A 17,059-nucleotide genomic window follows, 5' to 3' on the forward strand; every position below is an offset into this window, starting at 1 on the left:
CTCTGGACATCAAGCTCAAATAGCATTTTATGTCCTAGTGTTAAGAAATAGTTTACTGACAAACAGGAGAGCTTTTAATAAACAGTGGTGTAACGAGTACTACACCCTGCTTGAGACGGATTCTATTTCAGTAAAACAGTGCCGCTCGTACAGACGCCAAACTTCAATAAAGGTAAATTCCGTTTACTATAAATCAGATTACACTCTTCAGATATGAGAGGGGAAATTCTCTTGGTGTTTCCGAGATTAACCGTTTGACGGTCATCTGCTACCAGAGTTAGAAACGGCAAACAGTACTTTGAAAAAGAGGCGTCAAAGTAACCATCAGCGAGCACTGGTGAACTAGTCAGGATGGTAGTCTATGAGGTCCCTAAGTTTACATATGTTGGCCTCCAGGAAGTTCATGTGTATATAATACATTGATGGAGGGGGTTATAGCACAGCTACAGCAACTAGCATGTCATGGCTTTCCTGTCCTTTATAACGATCAGGTCCTTCCGCCTGATGGATATGAACTTCTGAAATAAATAGAACCTAACACATTCGTTAAAATATGAAGAATGACCTTATAACTTATGAACGCCGGCCTACATAGGCGAGACAAGGATAGGACAATCGATTAAAGCATACTTCATTATCAGATTACCTTGGCCAACAACCTGTGGCAAAGAGCTCAACAGAACGCCTACAGTGACTAAACGAACCACATGGGAGGATAACTCTTATCGTCCGGTTCCTACAGAGTCTGCCGGCTAGCTCTAAACCAAATCCCGCACTCAACCCAACAAGCAGCTACTTCTATAGTGAAACACTGCATATGGCGCCAAACATCTAGGCGCTCCTGCAACAGTACAGAGTTATATAGAAGCAAAATAAACAAGAACGGAATTGTATGTCTCCAGCTTAAGCTGAAGGCTGCGGTTTCAACTGAAACTTGGCTCTCACCTGATGTCCCCGTCGGTGAAGTGAACACGCAAGACGTCACGCTATTCAGATGTGACAGGGAACATATGCAGAGGACGGGCGGGTATAAGCCATCACCCACCACGCCTGTTATAATGAAGCTGGCCAAGTTACCAGAGTCTTTCTGATGTTGCTTGGAAGTAAATGTCACCAAATACTTGATTGGAGGAATTTAACACCGTTCTATATGTAATAAAACAGACGGAAAATATAGCCCAGGTGATATAACTACTACCGCACCTAGGAGGATATGGTCCTTTCAAGTATAAGAAGAGGCGAAGCTTATCCAACAACGTCAAAAAACGAACAGTAAATGGCAACCAAAGTACAGTCATAATTGGCGTAAACGGAATGCACCCATTAAGACAATATCTTTCTTATAATTGGCATCGTCACAATTAAGATACTCCGGAAAGACAAGAATTCTTCTTACTAGCGGTCTCGACCACAGCTCTCACATGGCACTCAGAAGTAGATTTGTGCCCCGATAAGCGGACTCCAGTTTGAAATAATTAACGAATACAACTCTTCCAATTAACTCCGTATGGTACACCCAGGCAGTAGTAATTAAAAACGAAATACGGATTGAGCTAGATGAATTTATTCAGACAGACATTACAAATGAAAAGTTGGAAAGCGAATTGTGGAAGGTGAGTGTGCAAACTCGCTTTACTACTCATTACAAGCGCTAGTGTAGTTCATAATAGAAAATGCGTAGTGTGGCAAGGAGACAGTCATTTAATAAAATAATGAGCGACAGACAAACACGTACGAGTACACACAAGGGTCATAAGCTTAAAAATACAAAGATAGAGAGATAAGGTATGAATGCCGAAGGCCACAGTTTCCTATGGACACTACACAGTTATTTTGAGGGTAACAATGGCTCAACAGTCACATGCTGCATGAGTAATTAACATCTTTTCGAAAGCAATGGTAAATCATGTAAATATATGTTAGTAAAAGACAGTACAGCAGATGAAACAACATTATGTGAAGTGAAAAAGGATATTTCCAGACAAATCTTATAGCCAAACTCCGATCTAAAAGAAAATATCTTCAAAGTTTAATGACAATGGGGAACCTTCAGGCCATAAAGGCCTACGACTTAAGAGACTTAACAATGAAGATCTTGTCGACCTAGCAATGACCAAAATACTTAGCCACAGTTTCACAACATCATTAAACCAAGGACTTACAGGGGCTGTATAATTTTCCACTCTAGTACTAGCTTGTAGTTCAGGAAGTTTCCATCTGACTTTCTGTTGCCCATTATGTGACTCCGGTTTCATCTCACGGAGATACTCTGAACATAAATCTTCCATTTTACTCCGTATATTATCTAGGCTAATCCTGTTTGCGTGGTGATGGTAATAAGAACCCAACAATGGATTGCGTTGGTTGGATTCATTTCAAGAAATCGTTTATCCAAAGTGGCATTCAGAACAAGATGATTGCGCCAACTGGATTTAGTCAAGCGTGACTCAAAATTTCTGGTCAGACAAAGATAAGTTACAGGCACTTAGTGGATAGGGTGAGCAATTAATACACGCCCATATAAAGACAGTCAAGTTCAACAAGTGAACGACTTACCAGGTCAAAATGTAACTCAAGAAGAAGGAATAAATTAGTCTGTCCGGAAGCTGAAATAACAAATGTGAGCTTGAAATAGTACTAGGCACTACATGCTTAACAGTTAACACCCGAAAGGTCACTAGGATGAGAGAACGTCCGATCTTTGGTCCTGAAACAGTGCATAAAGAGCTACTGTACGCCGTTATGCGATCGGTTAATTGGCACTCACTAGAATCATGGCAACTTCCGAAAGATATTCTGCCTCTTTTTTCAGAGCAGCAGGCAGAAGAAACATGTCCTCCTAATAACTAGTTGCACTTACCCGAAAATTTTCGAAAGCAATGTAAAGGCTGTTTGTCGACTAAATCAAGACGTACTTGGGCAAAAATAGCATTAATCCTGAAGCATAAGAGAGGCTCAGAAAAGATTTGTCCTGTTTGTACAATTCTAAGTATTAGGTAGTAGGACAACTCGCTTAGACCTAAAGATACATGTCCACATAAAATTCCTTACCTCGGCAAAAACATTTGATTCAACACTTCGCGCACTCGTTGAGAGGACAGCAACGATAAAATTTTCTAACTCACTCCTTGCCGGCTCTGTGAGCTGAGAGTTTCACACACAATGCTGAGGGTCTTAGCATAAGGAGTTTCACAAGTAACAATTTTAAGTTCACTCCCCTTATTTTCTAACAACGACTGCTTAGAAAATCTAGCTCGTCAACCTTAATATGCACTAACGTCACCATGGTCCACAAGAAACGATGATGATCCACTCGAGATCCTAAACGACCTCATAATAAAAGGAAAGTGGATGGTGGGTGATAGCTAAACGTTGATCTGTAAAAATGCTATTTCATGACTATTCCACCCCATGGGATAAGAACAAATCACGTCTGTCGTTAGAATCCTTCCACAATCGTTTCCACACAGTGCTTACCAGAACCGTTAACCGCAAAGTGTTTGGACATAAGCCTAATCTATGATGTAAATGAAGCCGAAGAAAATGCGATCGTTTGCTTCATGGAAGGCACCTTTATCCCATCAGCCCAAAATTATTTTGAATTTGAACTGACGACTATGCCTTGAAACTCAAAACGTCCTTACTCTCCTTGTCTTCAAAAGGAGCATGAATTTCTAAAACTAGGTACAGTTTTATGCAAATATATGAGTAGCTGGTGTAGGAAACATGCCCGTGAGACCTAAGCTTATTCTCTCTAGATTACACAAGAGCAAGAGGGGTATTGTTTATGGCGTGCAATACATTAGATACTCCGAATATATTGGTTGTTGAAAGACTGTAAAGGTTGACTCTGGAGCGCTGTATTTGGATTGCATGCTTTGGTGAGTTGGGTAAGTGTCCGCTCGCAGGCTGTCGTTGTGATCGTTCCTAGTTTTATAAATTTAATATAGTCACTCAATCCGCAGTTGTCATGTTTGTTTATTTGAATGATACACATTTTACAAATAGATTCAGAGTAACTGAATTGTATACAACTACATCAATCCATAGAAATATTTATGTATGGATTTTCCGTCCAAAATTGTTACTCTCTTCTAGTTTGTGATGAGCAGAATACACTTGTGTCACACTCGTCTCCCGTTTTTCTTGATGTTCTACTTTTAAAACAATTACCTTTAGATAAGTTTGGCTGGTAAAATAATCAAAAAAGTCACTGTCAATAAAGTTGCCAGTGTCTTGGTACATGGTGATCAGTTTGAAAGAGGTAATGTTTCGTCACCTATTACATCTAGTTTATCATAGTTAAGAGAAGTTAAAAAACATAATCATAGGGCGTTTCGTAGTCACGTTTTGGAACTTCTGTTGTTGTTTAGCCCTCGTCAAATGCTTCATTTTCAGGCACGGCTTCCGTATAAAGGCAACTTTTTTTCACTTCGACCTTGAAAAATGTTAATCACCGAAGGAGATCATGTTCTATTATTCAAAGAACATTGCTACAAATTCGTCAAAATCTCCTCAGAGAAGTAAATCATGCTTACTCATGACCCTGATCTTAGGAGAGAGACATTTGATGGAAAAGTATTCTCTCTAAGGAATGCGATTGGTGTGCCATTTGGCTCTAAATTTTTCGTTTCAGGAGATCAAATTCATCCCACTAAACATGAGTCAATAATTGTTTGTTACCCAATCAATCTTAATCTAATTTACTATAGGATATAGAAATTCCACCGAATAATGAAGAAAAATATGGTGCGGTTGGTTTAAAAGATAACAGAAATATCAAAGTTTCTCAAGCTAATCAGAAATTATCTGGTTCATATATCGAACAATTGCGTCTTAATGGTGTTTCAGGACAAGTAGTGGAAATAAATCTTTGAATTTTTTTTGTAGGATATATTAGACCAGTTAGTAGAAGGCAACCTAAATTTTGAACAAAAAACAGCATTCTCTCAACAAAAGTACCTCAAGAAAAAGAAAGATCGGCACCTGAGTTTATTCTCAATTGAAAAGCCTAAAGCGCGCATATGTTTTGAAATATTCAGTAATCTTCGCCCAGAAAAGTGTCTGTAAGTCACTAATTTTTGTTCGACTCATTAATATTGTCTATCTATATTCTATGGAATTCTGACCCACCTTTTTAGATTGATAATATTTGTGTGACTAAAGCTGTGTTTGCTGTGGTTAACCGGTGTGCATAACGTTTATTTTAGTTTAACATGTATCCTACTTTGTTTCTCTAGTGAACTTTCTAGTACGAGTTATACTTAGTTAACTTCATTACCATGTCAAGAAAAGGAGCAACTGACTGCGATAGGTGTGATATTAGTTTATTTTTAGGCAGTCAAATGGTTATTTATAATAGTAGTGTACCGAAGTTATAGGTTCTTTGAAGTACCACGGTATTGACCGGTGATTGTGTCATTTAGATACAATCTTTTGCATTTTTTACTGAACAAATAAAAATATCCAAGTGAGAGTAGATGGCTGACATTCTAATTTATATTGGTCAATGATATAGAGGTAGGTTCAACAAAGTATATGACGAAGTCAGTTCGACAAAATGGTAGCCCATTGTTGTATATAGGAATCCTTATTAAAAAAACAAAGGTATCCAACAGTGGCGTGTTCCGTCATCAGGCAAAAGTAATGATCGTAGGCTCTTAGGAAAACTTTCTGCTGTGAAATCCAGGACTAGTCCTTATTCCTCTGGTGGTAAAACTGAAGACGCTATCAAATGGCTTATAGCTAGCTTCAGAATATTATATTATATAGATAGATATCCGGACAACGTGAACAAATGTTGATCTCACCCACAAGTTGACAATGCATTATTTTAGTTTTCTGTCTCAAACTGTCTTGTTTATTTACTTTGTCAGTTTATTGTGCAAATAAATTTACTTAATATCAGAGAATCGATTAATTTACACTAAGATCTTCAATCGTTACATTTATTTTTGTCACTATATATTTCACCGTTTCCCAGTGGACTGCGTTTCGAGACAGTATGTCGTATCCTGTCTTATGCTAATATTCATGCAGGATCAACTGTTCTTCTTTGTGAAACTTGTTCTGGACTTATCACAGCCGCTACACTCGAACGTATTGGCACAGATCAACCAAAAGGATCTGTGATTCAATTTTACCATGGTTCATCGTTTCCGCAATCAGAAATTAGTTCTGCATACACACATTCGTACAGTGGAAAAGTATGATTTTTTACTTTACAGTTCATTTAATAAAACTGAACAACTTATCTTAATCTAGGTTTTTCTATGCTGCATCTTCAATTGGGTGTTAAGTGTAAACCTATATTTCTGGAGTGAGATAATAGTCAAACCACCGGGATGAAAAGCACCTAAGCACTTGAACATAACAGATCTACTTTGACTTTCTTAGATAGTTGTCGGTAGTCAGTTGAAAACCTCGAACTTATGTTTCGTATTGCTTGGTAATCAAGGCGTATCTAAGGAAACTGGTGCTCCTTCAGGAGTTCGATGTGTAGTCACCTAAACTAATAGCCACACTGCAATCTAATTGGTAGAATTCAAGAACCCCCAAATGACTAAATAAACATGAAATTGGTTACTACTCGGGGATCAATCACTTGTAACGACAGTAACTTTGCATTACAAATCCTTATGCTTATCATAAAAACGTTCACATACTCAGCTTTGGGTCATATTATTGGCATAAGGGTTTGTAATACTACTACGCAACTGCTAAGACCGAAGTAGTTGAAGTAGAAATCGGACCGCTAACCTGTTAGTTGAAAACTGATTATTCTAACCACTAAGTCACAAGGTTTCCTGGTAGTGGGATTTCGTAATGCAAGTAGTTCAAAGAAAACAGTCATTGTGAGACTTATTATTTATTTATTTAAACACATAAACATTGGTACAAGGAGGCACTAAACAGATATGCGCCACACAAATCATTTGATTTATGTGAGGGCTGGGACACTGCTCGGGCAGTGGAGCAACTTTAAGAGATGCAGTCTCATAGTAGTCGGTGACCAACGATTGGTTTATACGCCATTTGTTCCTTCAAGATACTGGAGCCCATGTGCACCATTGGTTTGGAATCAGGGTTTTCCAGCTCCCCTAGGTGGACTCTCCGTGTCCACCAACCCTGTTAAAGCATCAGACATTCGCTTTTCGTCCTCTCAGTTTCTCAAACAACACCCCCGCCACGAGAAGGCAGTGAGTGGGACTTCCCTGGCAGTGTTTGTGTGCACGTGGCCATCTTAAAGCATTTCGAGAGGGAAAGCTGACTCTCCCCACTCTCTGTCGTATCAGGGCGTTTGGGGGCCATTGTGAAACTAACATATTGAGAGCCGGTCCTCGTAACAATATTAAACGAGTATGGTAAGCTTGTCTATTAGCCCTCACTAAATGTTCTACAATGTATATTACTAAAGTACATTTTTAACATTTTCATACCCTATAGCGTAAGAATGGCTTGGCTAGCCTATACCATCGTAACATGTTCTGGAAACTGAGTATTTAGTGACCTGGAAACATTAGGCTACATATCTTTCACCGACTTATCTGGTTTAAAACTCTGTGTTGTTCAATCCGAATCATAGCGACCAACATTCAGATTTTATCCATATTAGGCTGTATAGCTCTCCTTTAAGCTTCAATTTCATGCATAATTGACAGATTTCGCTTAAGAACTAAATGATTACTTGTTTATTGGTCAAATAATTTGTACACGTAACTCCTATGTTTAAATGTGATTACACATTCCGTTATCGTTAGCTGTCAACCAATGTTTGACGTATTTGCTATTCCTGCTTCGGTCTGGGCGACCGGGCAGTATCACATCCCACACGCAAATCGAGTGACTTACGTGGAGCATATGTATTCGGTGCCCCTTTGAACCAATATTTTTGTGTTCAAACAAATAAAAAAATGTTTGCTATTACAGATCGTTTAATCAAATCGCAAAATTGATGGTTATTTATTTCTAAGCGTTTATAATGTCTAAAACTACTTTTGCTTTAGGTTCATCCTGTTCGTTTATTGGATGTATTACCAATCTTGTTATACAAAGCTACTTTAGATACCAATCACGAATTTGAGGCCAATCATCTGGATGACAGCAATTCCCAAATTTCGTCTAAGGTAAGTCATCGTAGTGTACTTCTTTGAACAAACGTTTCTTATACATAAACTTAATCATAAAGTAAACTGAAAATGTTAGCTATACGATATAACAGTTTATGTTTCATCCACTCTTTAGCTCTCAAACTGTTTGTCGTTCTTTCAGATGATGCTGCATAAGGTCTACTTAGTAAGCAGTTATTTAGTTTGATAGGTTAAAAGATGTGCCATTTTTTGAATCCAAGCACTCTGTGTATTCCATATTCTAAATTCCGACTACTCATTATTGTACCGTATATTCAGCCTAAATTATTCACAAAGATGCATGAATGTCATAATACAATATAGCATAAATAAAAACACTAAGATTTTTTCTGGAGAATAAATGGTTTGTGTCTTCCATGTGATCACATTTTGTCCTATCAAACCTTAGATAGATAAAAATGATTCCCAGCGAATTTTATTCCACGCAGATCGAATAAATAACAGTATTATTCTAGCATAAAAACTTCGCTTATTTTCGAGTTTCGTTCGCGCTAAATAATTCATAAGTGATGATGCTCATGAAACTTTAGGGATTATTCTTAGATATAAAAAATCTCTGAAACGTTTTGGACTACAAACTTCAGACAAGTCTTGATAGCTTATACTAGGCTATGGAATTTGACAACAGATTATTAAAAATATTTGTTAAGTAGTTCTGTCAGTAAATGGATTTTAGTCTGACTGAACTTACGTCATTCAGTTCATAAGTCAACTACTATATTTTTGTAGGTTTATGATCTTCAGACCCTTCAATCTTTCCGCTTTTCTGGTTGATTCACACTAAAACTATTGGGCTTAGTCCAAACCCATGCAAACCACTTGATACTTCCATTTTTATTTCAACTTAGTATTTTGTTAGCATAATCCCTAAGCTATTTCCTTATGGATAAAATGTCCCTGCAGTTTTAACACTAAAACGACTTTATTTATTTATTTTAACACATAAATATTGGTACAAGGAGGCATCAAATACATATGCGCCACACAAATCTCATTCGATATGTGTGAGGGCTGTGATACTGCCTGGGTGCCCGAACCGAAGCAGGTGGTTTTCTTAGGGGCCCACTTCCCGAGCCTTCGACCTGAAGGTCTGATCCACAAGGCAGTGGAGCATCGTAAGGAGATGCAGTCCCATGAAAGCCTGTGACCAACGATTAGTTCATACGCCATTTGTTCCTGCAGGATACTGGAGCCCATGAGCACCATTGATTTGGAATCCGGTTAAAGCGCCGGACATTCGCTTTTCGTCCTCTCATTTTCGTAAACAACACCCCCGCCACGAGAAGGCAGTGAGCAGGACTTCCCTGGCAGAGGCTATATACGCGTGGTTATGTGAGAGCATTTCGAGAGGGAGAGCGGACTCTCCTCACTCTGGGCCGTACCGGGGCATCTGGGGGCCAATGGTCTAGGGGTATGATACTCGCTTTGGGTGCGAGTGGTCTCAGGTTCGAGCCCTGGCTGGGCTAACACTAAAACGACTATCTAATACTGAATTCTCAAAATACCTTTTTAATGTATATTTTTTATCCAACATAGAGTGTGATTTCACGTAGTTTGTCCAACCTCAATTTTCGTATTTTCAGAATAACATTTTTTAATTCGACTCTAGTTTGCGTTGGTAAATCCCAGCATAACCTAATAAATAACTACGTTTCCAGTTCACTGTGACAAATGAATTCTTGCATATTTACTTTGTAATTATAGTTAGAATAACCTTGAAACATTCTTGATCTTTTACTCTCTTTAGATTCGTAAAATCGATGAAGATATTTCTTCTGAGGAGATAGCTCAGAGTGAAAGTATGTTGTTTATGTATCGATGTATGAAAACGTGAAATTTTATAGTAAATAAATTTGTAATTTAATAGGCTATGTTTATAGTCAAGAACCCATTTGGCTTTTCAAGGCATCTCAAGATGTAGTTATTATACCCAGTCTTTTTTTATCAAATATTATAACTTCTAAAATGTAAGGTATGATCTACATTGTATCTTTGATAGCTGCAAAGTAAGAGAAACATCTACCAAACTAGAAATGATATACTACTCTATTAGTCCGCAGGTTCGGAATTTTATCGTAATTTTACTAGTCATTTTCAGTTCTTTGCCTAGTTGTTTTGGCTTCGATTAGTGTCAATAATAGATCTTCTGGGCATCTTCATCGGTGTTCTAAATCACGAAATTTGCACTGCTATATTTGTTCACTACCTATTAATATGTACTACTTTCCTCGTATAACAACAGATTTACCAGCTTGATAACCTGTTCCTTAGCAATGTTATTTAAGGAATAAATTTTAACACTAAATTTTATCTAATTAATACATGCCCGACCGTTGTTGCTACTTTGACGTGGTGGTCGGGCTTGCCTATCGTGATGAAGCAACCGAGCTATACTGACTGGAACAACTGTTCCTCAAGGTCCTACCACGTCAGACAGGTCGGTTGAAGAGCGGTAAGACTAAAAGCAACAAACCCAAGGTCCGAAGGCGAAGTCGTACTGCTGACTGCAGAGGTGTGACAGCAGTAAGGTGTTTCCTTCATACAACCAGCATGACAGCGATGCTGCCTTCCTACAAGGAGGGGTGGGGTTAGAAAAGGTCGACCCTAAAAATGCACACCTCGCCTTATCCCACGGATATCCGTCTCCGGCGGTAAGGTCTCAACAAGTACGGAGCTAACACAAAAATTGCCCATAAAAAGGTCGTGTGTGACCGACCTCAAGCAGTTGTCTCTTGGGCACTGCGGTCACGCTCCCAAGTCACTAAGACCACTTCTAATCCGACTTCCTTTTCAGGTACCTCCAGAAGAACCCTTCCACGGTGTGGGCAACCGGGAAGTGATAATCGCCCTCATACCTCTAACAGCACTCAAGACCACTGTATTCATGATCAACCTCCCTCTTCAATTCCTATTATTCCTCCTACATCGACTTCTAACTCTAAACTTTTTTTCGGCTTCCCCCTCAAGTGTCACCATAGCCAACGATTCTAGTGCTCAAAACACTGTCCCAGGTCTACTAAAACCTCGCTCCACACTACACATTGGAGCCTTCAATGTACGCACTCTGTGTCAAATCGGTCAGCAGGCTTCCTTGGCTAAAACCCTAGAATCTCGTACCATTGATGTATACTGTGTCTCCGAAACACGCATAAAGGATCCCAGTGTGTTCATTCACTTGACCTCACCTCGGCAAAACGGAGAGCCAACAAGATACACCCTCCGTGTATCTGGTGACCCGATGGCCAGCTCTTGTGGACTGGCAGGAGTAGGGATAGCACTAAGCATGAGGGCGGAACAAGAAATGTTATAGTGGATCCCCGTCAACAGTCGTCTATGTGCTGTTCGGCTAAACGGCTCCGTAAGAACTCGGAAGGATAGGGACACACGTCGTTGCCTTTTTGTCGTTTCTGCCTACGCTCCCACCGACTGCAGCTCAGCTGAAATGAAAGATGAATTTTACAGAAAGCTATCTGAACTTCTTCAGAAAGCTAAACGTTCAGACATAGTACTCGTAGCAGGTGACTTTGATGACCAGATAGGTAGTTTAAACCAAACAGAAAGGCATTTAGGTGGGTATTTTAGTATACCGGCACAACGAACAGATAATGGTGATCGTCTGCTGCAACTATGCTCAGACAATCGTTTATTTTTAGCAAACACAAATTTTAAGCATAAGGAGAGACATCGTCTAACATGGTGACCCCCTACACCAAACCAACGATGGACTCAAATAGACCATATTGCCATCAGTCATCGTTGGAGAGGGTCGGTAGAAGGTTGTCGCTCGTTCTGGAGTACCTGCTTGGACTCCGACCATGCCCTAATACGGGCACGCATCTGCTTGCGCCTCACTGGACGCAAAAAGCCACATTAAAAAGACCAATTAGAACTGAGTTGAGTAACGAGAAAACCAAAAGTAGGTTCCATGAACAACTGAGGTCACACTTAGGTAGTTCTGAAGACGAGGTTGACCCAGATGTTGCTTGGAAAGATATACAAACAGCTGTGGAAACAGTAATGAAATCTATTAGTAACTTAAACCACAGAGTTACAAAGAACCAGTGGATTTCTTCAAAGTCTATCACACTGATGGATTCTCGCAAACTCGTCCCATCAGGTTCCGAACATGATGAAGAGCGACAACAAATCAGATCTAGGTTAAGAAAAAGTCTAAGAAACGACCGTGAGCAGTGGTGGGCAATGAAAGCAAAAGAGATGGAAAAGGCGGCGACTATAGGGAACTCAAGACAGCTTTATAGACTAATAAAAGAAACTGGAACTAATAAGTCAATTGTAAGTGAGATTATTTCGGAAAAAGACGACACCTTCATCTACTCCCAGTCCAGACGTTTAGAACGATGGGCGGAACACTTTAGGGAATAGTTCAGCTGGCCTTCAGCGACTTTACAACTACCCTCCATTCCCAGACAGTGTGAATGGAACATTGAAGTAGGTCCCCCAACTGTAGCAGAAGTTCAAAAGGCTATAGTTAATCTGAAACGAGGAAGGGCAGATGGATTGGCTCCAGAAGTCTTTAAGGATGGTGGTCCAATTTTAGCAATTAGGTTGACTAATATTTTAGCTAAGATCTGGGAGTAAGACGTTATTCCATCTGACTGGTCGCAATCACTTATCGTCCCAATATATAAGAAAGGGTCAAAATCATCCTGTGACAACCATAGAAGGATTAGTTTAACTAATATGGTATCTAAAATACTAGCCTCGATAATTATCAGACGCTTAACTAAGACTCATGAACTGCAAACACGATAGAATCAAGCTGGCTTCAGACATGGTCGTGGCTGCATCGACCACATATTCACCCTTCGTCAGGTTCTAGAACACAGTCATACTTATCGACGTCCGACAATGGTGGTCTTTCTTGACTTAAAAGCAGCGTTTGACTCGGTAGACCGCGAGATTCTGTGGCAGTGTCTGTCATTGAAAGGCGTACCGCAGAAGTACATAAACCTTATAAAGGCTCCTTACTCGAACACTACTAGTTGAGTCAGAGCTTATGGCGAACTGTCATCTACTTTTGCAACCTCAAGTGGTGTCCGTCAAGGCTGTCCACTTTCCCCATTTCTGTTTAACTTCATCATAGACCTACTTACGGAAATAACATTCTCGTCTACTGAATTCTCAGATATTGATCTTCTATCAGGAGGTCCACTTATCGACTTAGAATACGCAGATGATATAGTCCTGTTTGGTGAAGACGCTGACAAAATGCAGTCTTTTGATAGCACTAAGCAACAATGTCAGAATGTTTGGAATGCGCTTCTCTCCCTCTAAATGCAAGTTGTTGCTTCAAGACTGGCCTGTGTCAACACCTGAACTAAGGATAGGGAGTGAAGTAGTCGAACGCGTCGACAACTTCACTTATCTTGGAAGTCTGATCAGCCCTAATGGGCTGGTATCGGACGAAATCTCAGCACGGATTCGAAAAGCTCGTTTGGCTTTTGCCAACTTACGTCACCTTTGGCGAAGGCGAGATATTCGTCTATCAATAAAAGGACGAGTATACTGCGCGGCAGTCCGTTCTGATTTACTTTACGGCAGCGAAACATGGCCTTTAAGAGTAGAAGACACTCGTAAGCTACTAGTATTTGACCACAGATGCCTTAGAAATATTGCTGGCGTCTGTTGGGATTACCGGGTAAGTAATAGTGAGGTTAGACACAGGGTATTAGGTAATGATGGTAAATCAGTTGATGACGTTGTTAATCTTCATCGACTGAGATGGTTGGGCCATGTGTTACGTATGCCTGAACACCGATAACCACGACGTGCAATGCTATCCGGTATTGGAGATGGTTGGAAGAAAGTTAGGGGCGGCCAAACCAAAACGTGGCATCAGTGCTTGAAGTCACTAACTTCTAGTCTGAGCCATGTTGGTAGATGCAGACTACTTGGTTGGGGTCCGCGTGACTATCGTAACCAATGGTTGGAGACTCTTGGTGACATGGCTCAGAATCGATCACAATGGCGTCGGTGTATACACTCCCTGTCTTCCCTTAAACTAAGAGATTAAAATCGCTTCATATCTTTCTTTCTACGAACCAATTCTTTCTTCTTGTACTATATCTCTATATGCAATCTTTCTCTTACATATTACCACCTTTGACATAACCACTGCTATGAATCCGGTGTTCATCTTGCTGTGCTGATGCGGTATGGCAACCTGGACCGATGCATATATGTGCCTGGTCCTACGTTGTAGCTGACTGACTGACTGACTGAACTAATACATGTTGGTGATAATTCTTTTTGGATTTTCTGCATACTTATCTCCAAGAGACTGTTCGTTTCGATTGTTTTAATGAATTAAGGTGTTGTTATTGCGTTCGAATTTGCTTAACCTTTTAGAATCCAGTCGAACTAAACTGTGATAGTCTCAAACAGAACACAGTTCACTTCCATTTTTAGCCAATATCAAATATGATTAAGTTCAAACGTTACTTTCCAGCAACAAAGTTTTGTTCTTAATAAATGGATAACCGTTTCTTTATTTCCAATAGACCGAAACTCACCAAAACAATCCAAAAGCAGTGAATATTACATTTCATCATTCAACCAAATCTTTGGAAATAATCGTCCTACACCAGATTCACTTGTCATCGTTACTCGATTTCATCCGGTCGATTTAACTTTAACCTTACTTCAATTTCTACCTATCGGGCGGCCATTTGTAGTTTATACACAATATATACAAGTAAATAATGTATCTGTTTGTATCATTGAGATGATTTCTTTCGTTATCCTATAATGAGAATGCTTCAATTTCTCAATTCTCTAGAATTAAGGATAAAACAATCTACTATTCCCAAAGTTAAAATAAATTACTTCCAAAAGACATTTAGAAAATAACAATCTAGTACATTGTTTTCTTTTCATCACAGATCTCGAAGTTTATGAATTCTGCTTTTATGACCCATAAAATGTTCGATCATTGTTATCTGAACAATTTCATAAACAGGCAAACGATGTTTTCAATTGGATTTTCATCTGGCTGTAATATATGTATATAATTCCATAGACATCTCTACAACACCCAGCCTTTTAATTTTGATCCGTTAATGATTTCTAACCGTTTATCCTAGTACATTTTACGGCTGATTCTCAAAATCTTTAATTGCTATAAAACATCGATAGCACGAAAAAAATGTTGAGTAATTCAAGGTGACAAGCCAAGTTATTCCATGAAAAGCTAATATAAAAATAATGAGCACTATCACTAAAAATCACCAGTTCGCTGCATAAAGTTCTATCAGCTAGGTCCAAAGAAACAATATACATGGTTCAATTCAAGTAGTTATACTTACAACTAATTGCTTTTATGGTTTGGATCGCTAAGGCAGGTTACTATTAATAGCATTGAATGATAGTCGCTCAATAACGGCAGTTGACTCAAATAGGAGGTGTAAACCACTGGATGCCAATTCAATGAACTAAAGGTTAAACACTTGCTGCGAAACTCAAAGGTCTTAGGTTTGGTCTCCGGTAGGATCGTGGGTACGCGTTACCAAAGTGCCTCATGCTAGCACACAACAGCTGTCTAATACTTCTTGATTTTTGATGGTTGCTCAACTAATAAGCCTGTAATATAAAGTGAGAAAATCTGATAATCTCTATCAATCCCTTATACCAACAATTTCTTTGAACTCCCTATCGTTTGTTGACTTTGTTGTTAAAAGGCAACTTAACGTCAGATTATTAGACTATTTCCTCGAATAATATGTTTGAGTTTGTTATCTGTTTGATTATTTTAGTTCAGTAGATTTCAAATTATGTTTTACACGATTCATTAACACAGTATTAACTTTTACTTCAATCATTCCCCCTTACTTCATTCTAGCCCCTTGTTGATCTGTACAATGTTTTAAAACGACGCGGTGGAATAACACATCTTCGTTTAACCGATAGCTGGTTTCGACATATTCAAGTATTACCAGAGAGAACGCATCCTGAAATTAATACGTCATGTTCAAATGGTTACCTTTTAACCGGTTATACAGTGGAACCTGTATTAAGTACAAAAGAATTTTTAGAGTCTGGAATTTTATCATCTTTTGGTTGATTTAATGTTTGAAATGCTTTTTTAATTCTTCGGAATGTATGGGTGATGTATATGTATAGTCTTTCCATATTTTATACAGATGTTTTTGTAACCGAAATAGTTTTTGAATTCAATATTTTCTGGTTTTCCTTTAACAGTTTATATATCATGTCACATTTCCACGGTCAATAAAAAATATAGGTACAGTTCTGTAACTACTTGCAAATTTCTGGTAGTAGTATGAACAACATTTATTGCATTAGGGCTAACAATGCTATTAGACTGGTCAGATCAAACTGAATAGACTAATATTGGAAATAGCCGTCTAGTCGTTAAAGCAGTTAGCTTCCAATCACCATGTTGCTGATTTGAACTGCACTCCACTAACTGTGGTTACGGTAGCCGTGTAGTATCACTAGCCCCCGCACCTAAAGTATCGCTAAAAACCAAGTTCATAAACCCCATTCTCCTAGTAGTTGTGTTTATTTGAATATAGTCTATCTCATTTGACAGCTTGTTTTTCTCGTTTTCGTTATAAGTTGCATAGTTACAACCTAGGTCAGAAACCGTTATCAGGAACTTTTCTATTTTGTGTCCAAGATGATAAGTTTGAAAATTGAGAAATAAACTAAATCGCAAACCAAGTTGTGTTTACGCAAATCGGACTACATTATAATAAACTCTTATGTAATATTGCGTTTGGTTTCCGTTATACGAACAGTAACAACCCCCTTGCGTCTGTCTTCATTTCTACTTCTCGCTAACTAGTTTACAGTCGATCGATAAAAAATTTTCTGTAAGCTTCAGTATTTTCAGTAGGGGGTTATGGAGATTGTTGAATTTCTTTAAA

The 17,059-nt window shown here is 38.9% G+C and overlaps 1 protein-coding gene across 1 annotated transcript; it reads left to right on the forward strand.

Annotated features, from left to right (window-relative positions):
• Positions 1-3,570: 3,570 nt before the first annotated feature.
• Positions 3,571-17,059, forward strand: TRMT6 (tRNA (adenine(58)-N(1))-methyltransferase non-catalytic subunit TRM6). The gene is made up of 10 exons (XM_051216300.1): positions 3,571-4,264; positions 4,303-4,523; positions 4,557-4,674; positions 4,713-4,856; positions 4,891-5,066; positions 5,984-6,206; positions 8,007-8,126; positions 9,898-9,949; positions 14,672-14,865; positions 16,009-17,059. The coding sequence occupies exons 2-10, from the start codon at positions 4,447-4,449 to the stop codon at positions 16,228-16,230; spliced, it is 1,326 nt and encodes a 441-aa protein (XP_051073771.1). The 5' UTR covers positions 3,571-4,264; positions 4,303-4,446; the 3' UTR covers positions 16,231-17,059.

This window comes from Schistosoma haematobium, chromosome 1 (assembly GCF_000699445.3).
Source record: "Schistosoma haematobium chromosome 1, whole genome shotgun sequence".
NCBI classification, from domain to species: Eukaryota; Metazoa; Platyhelminthes; class Trematoda; order Strigeidida; family Schistosomatidae; genus Schistosoma; species Schistosoma haematobium.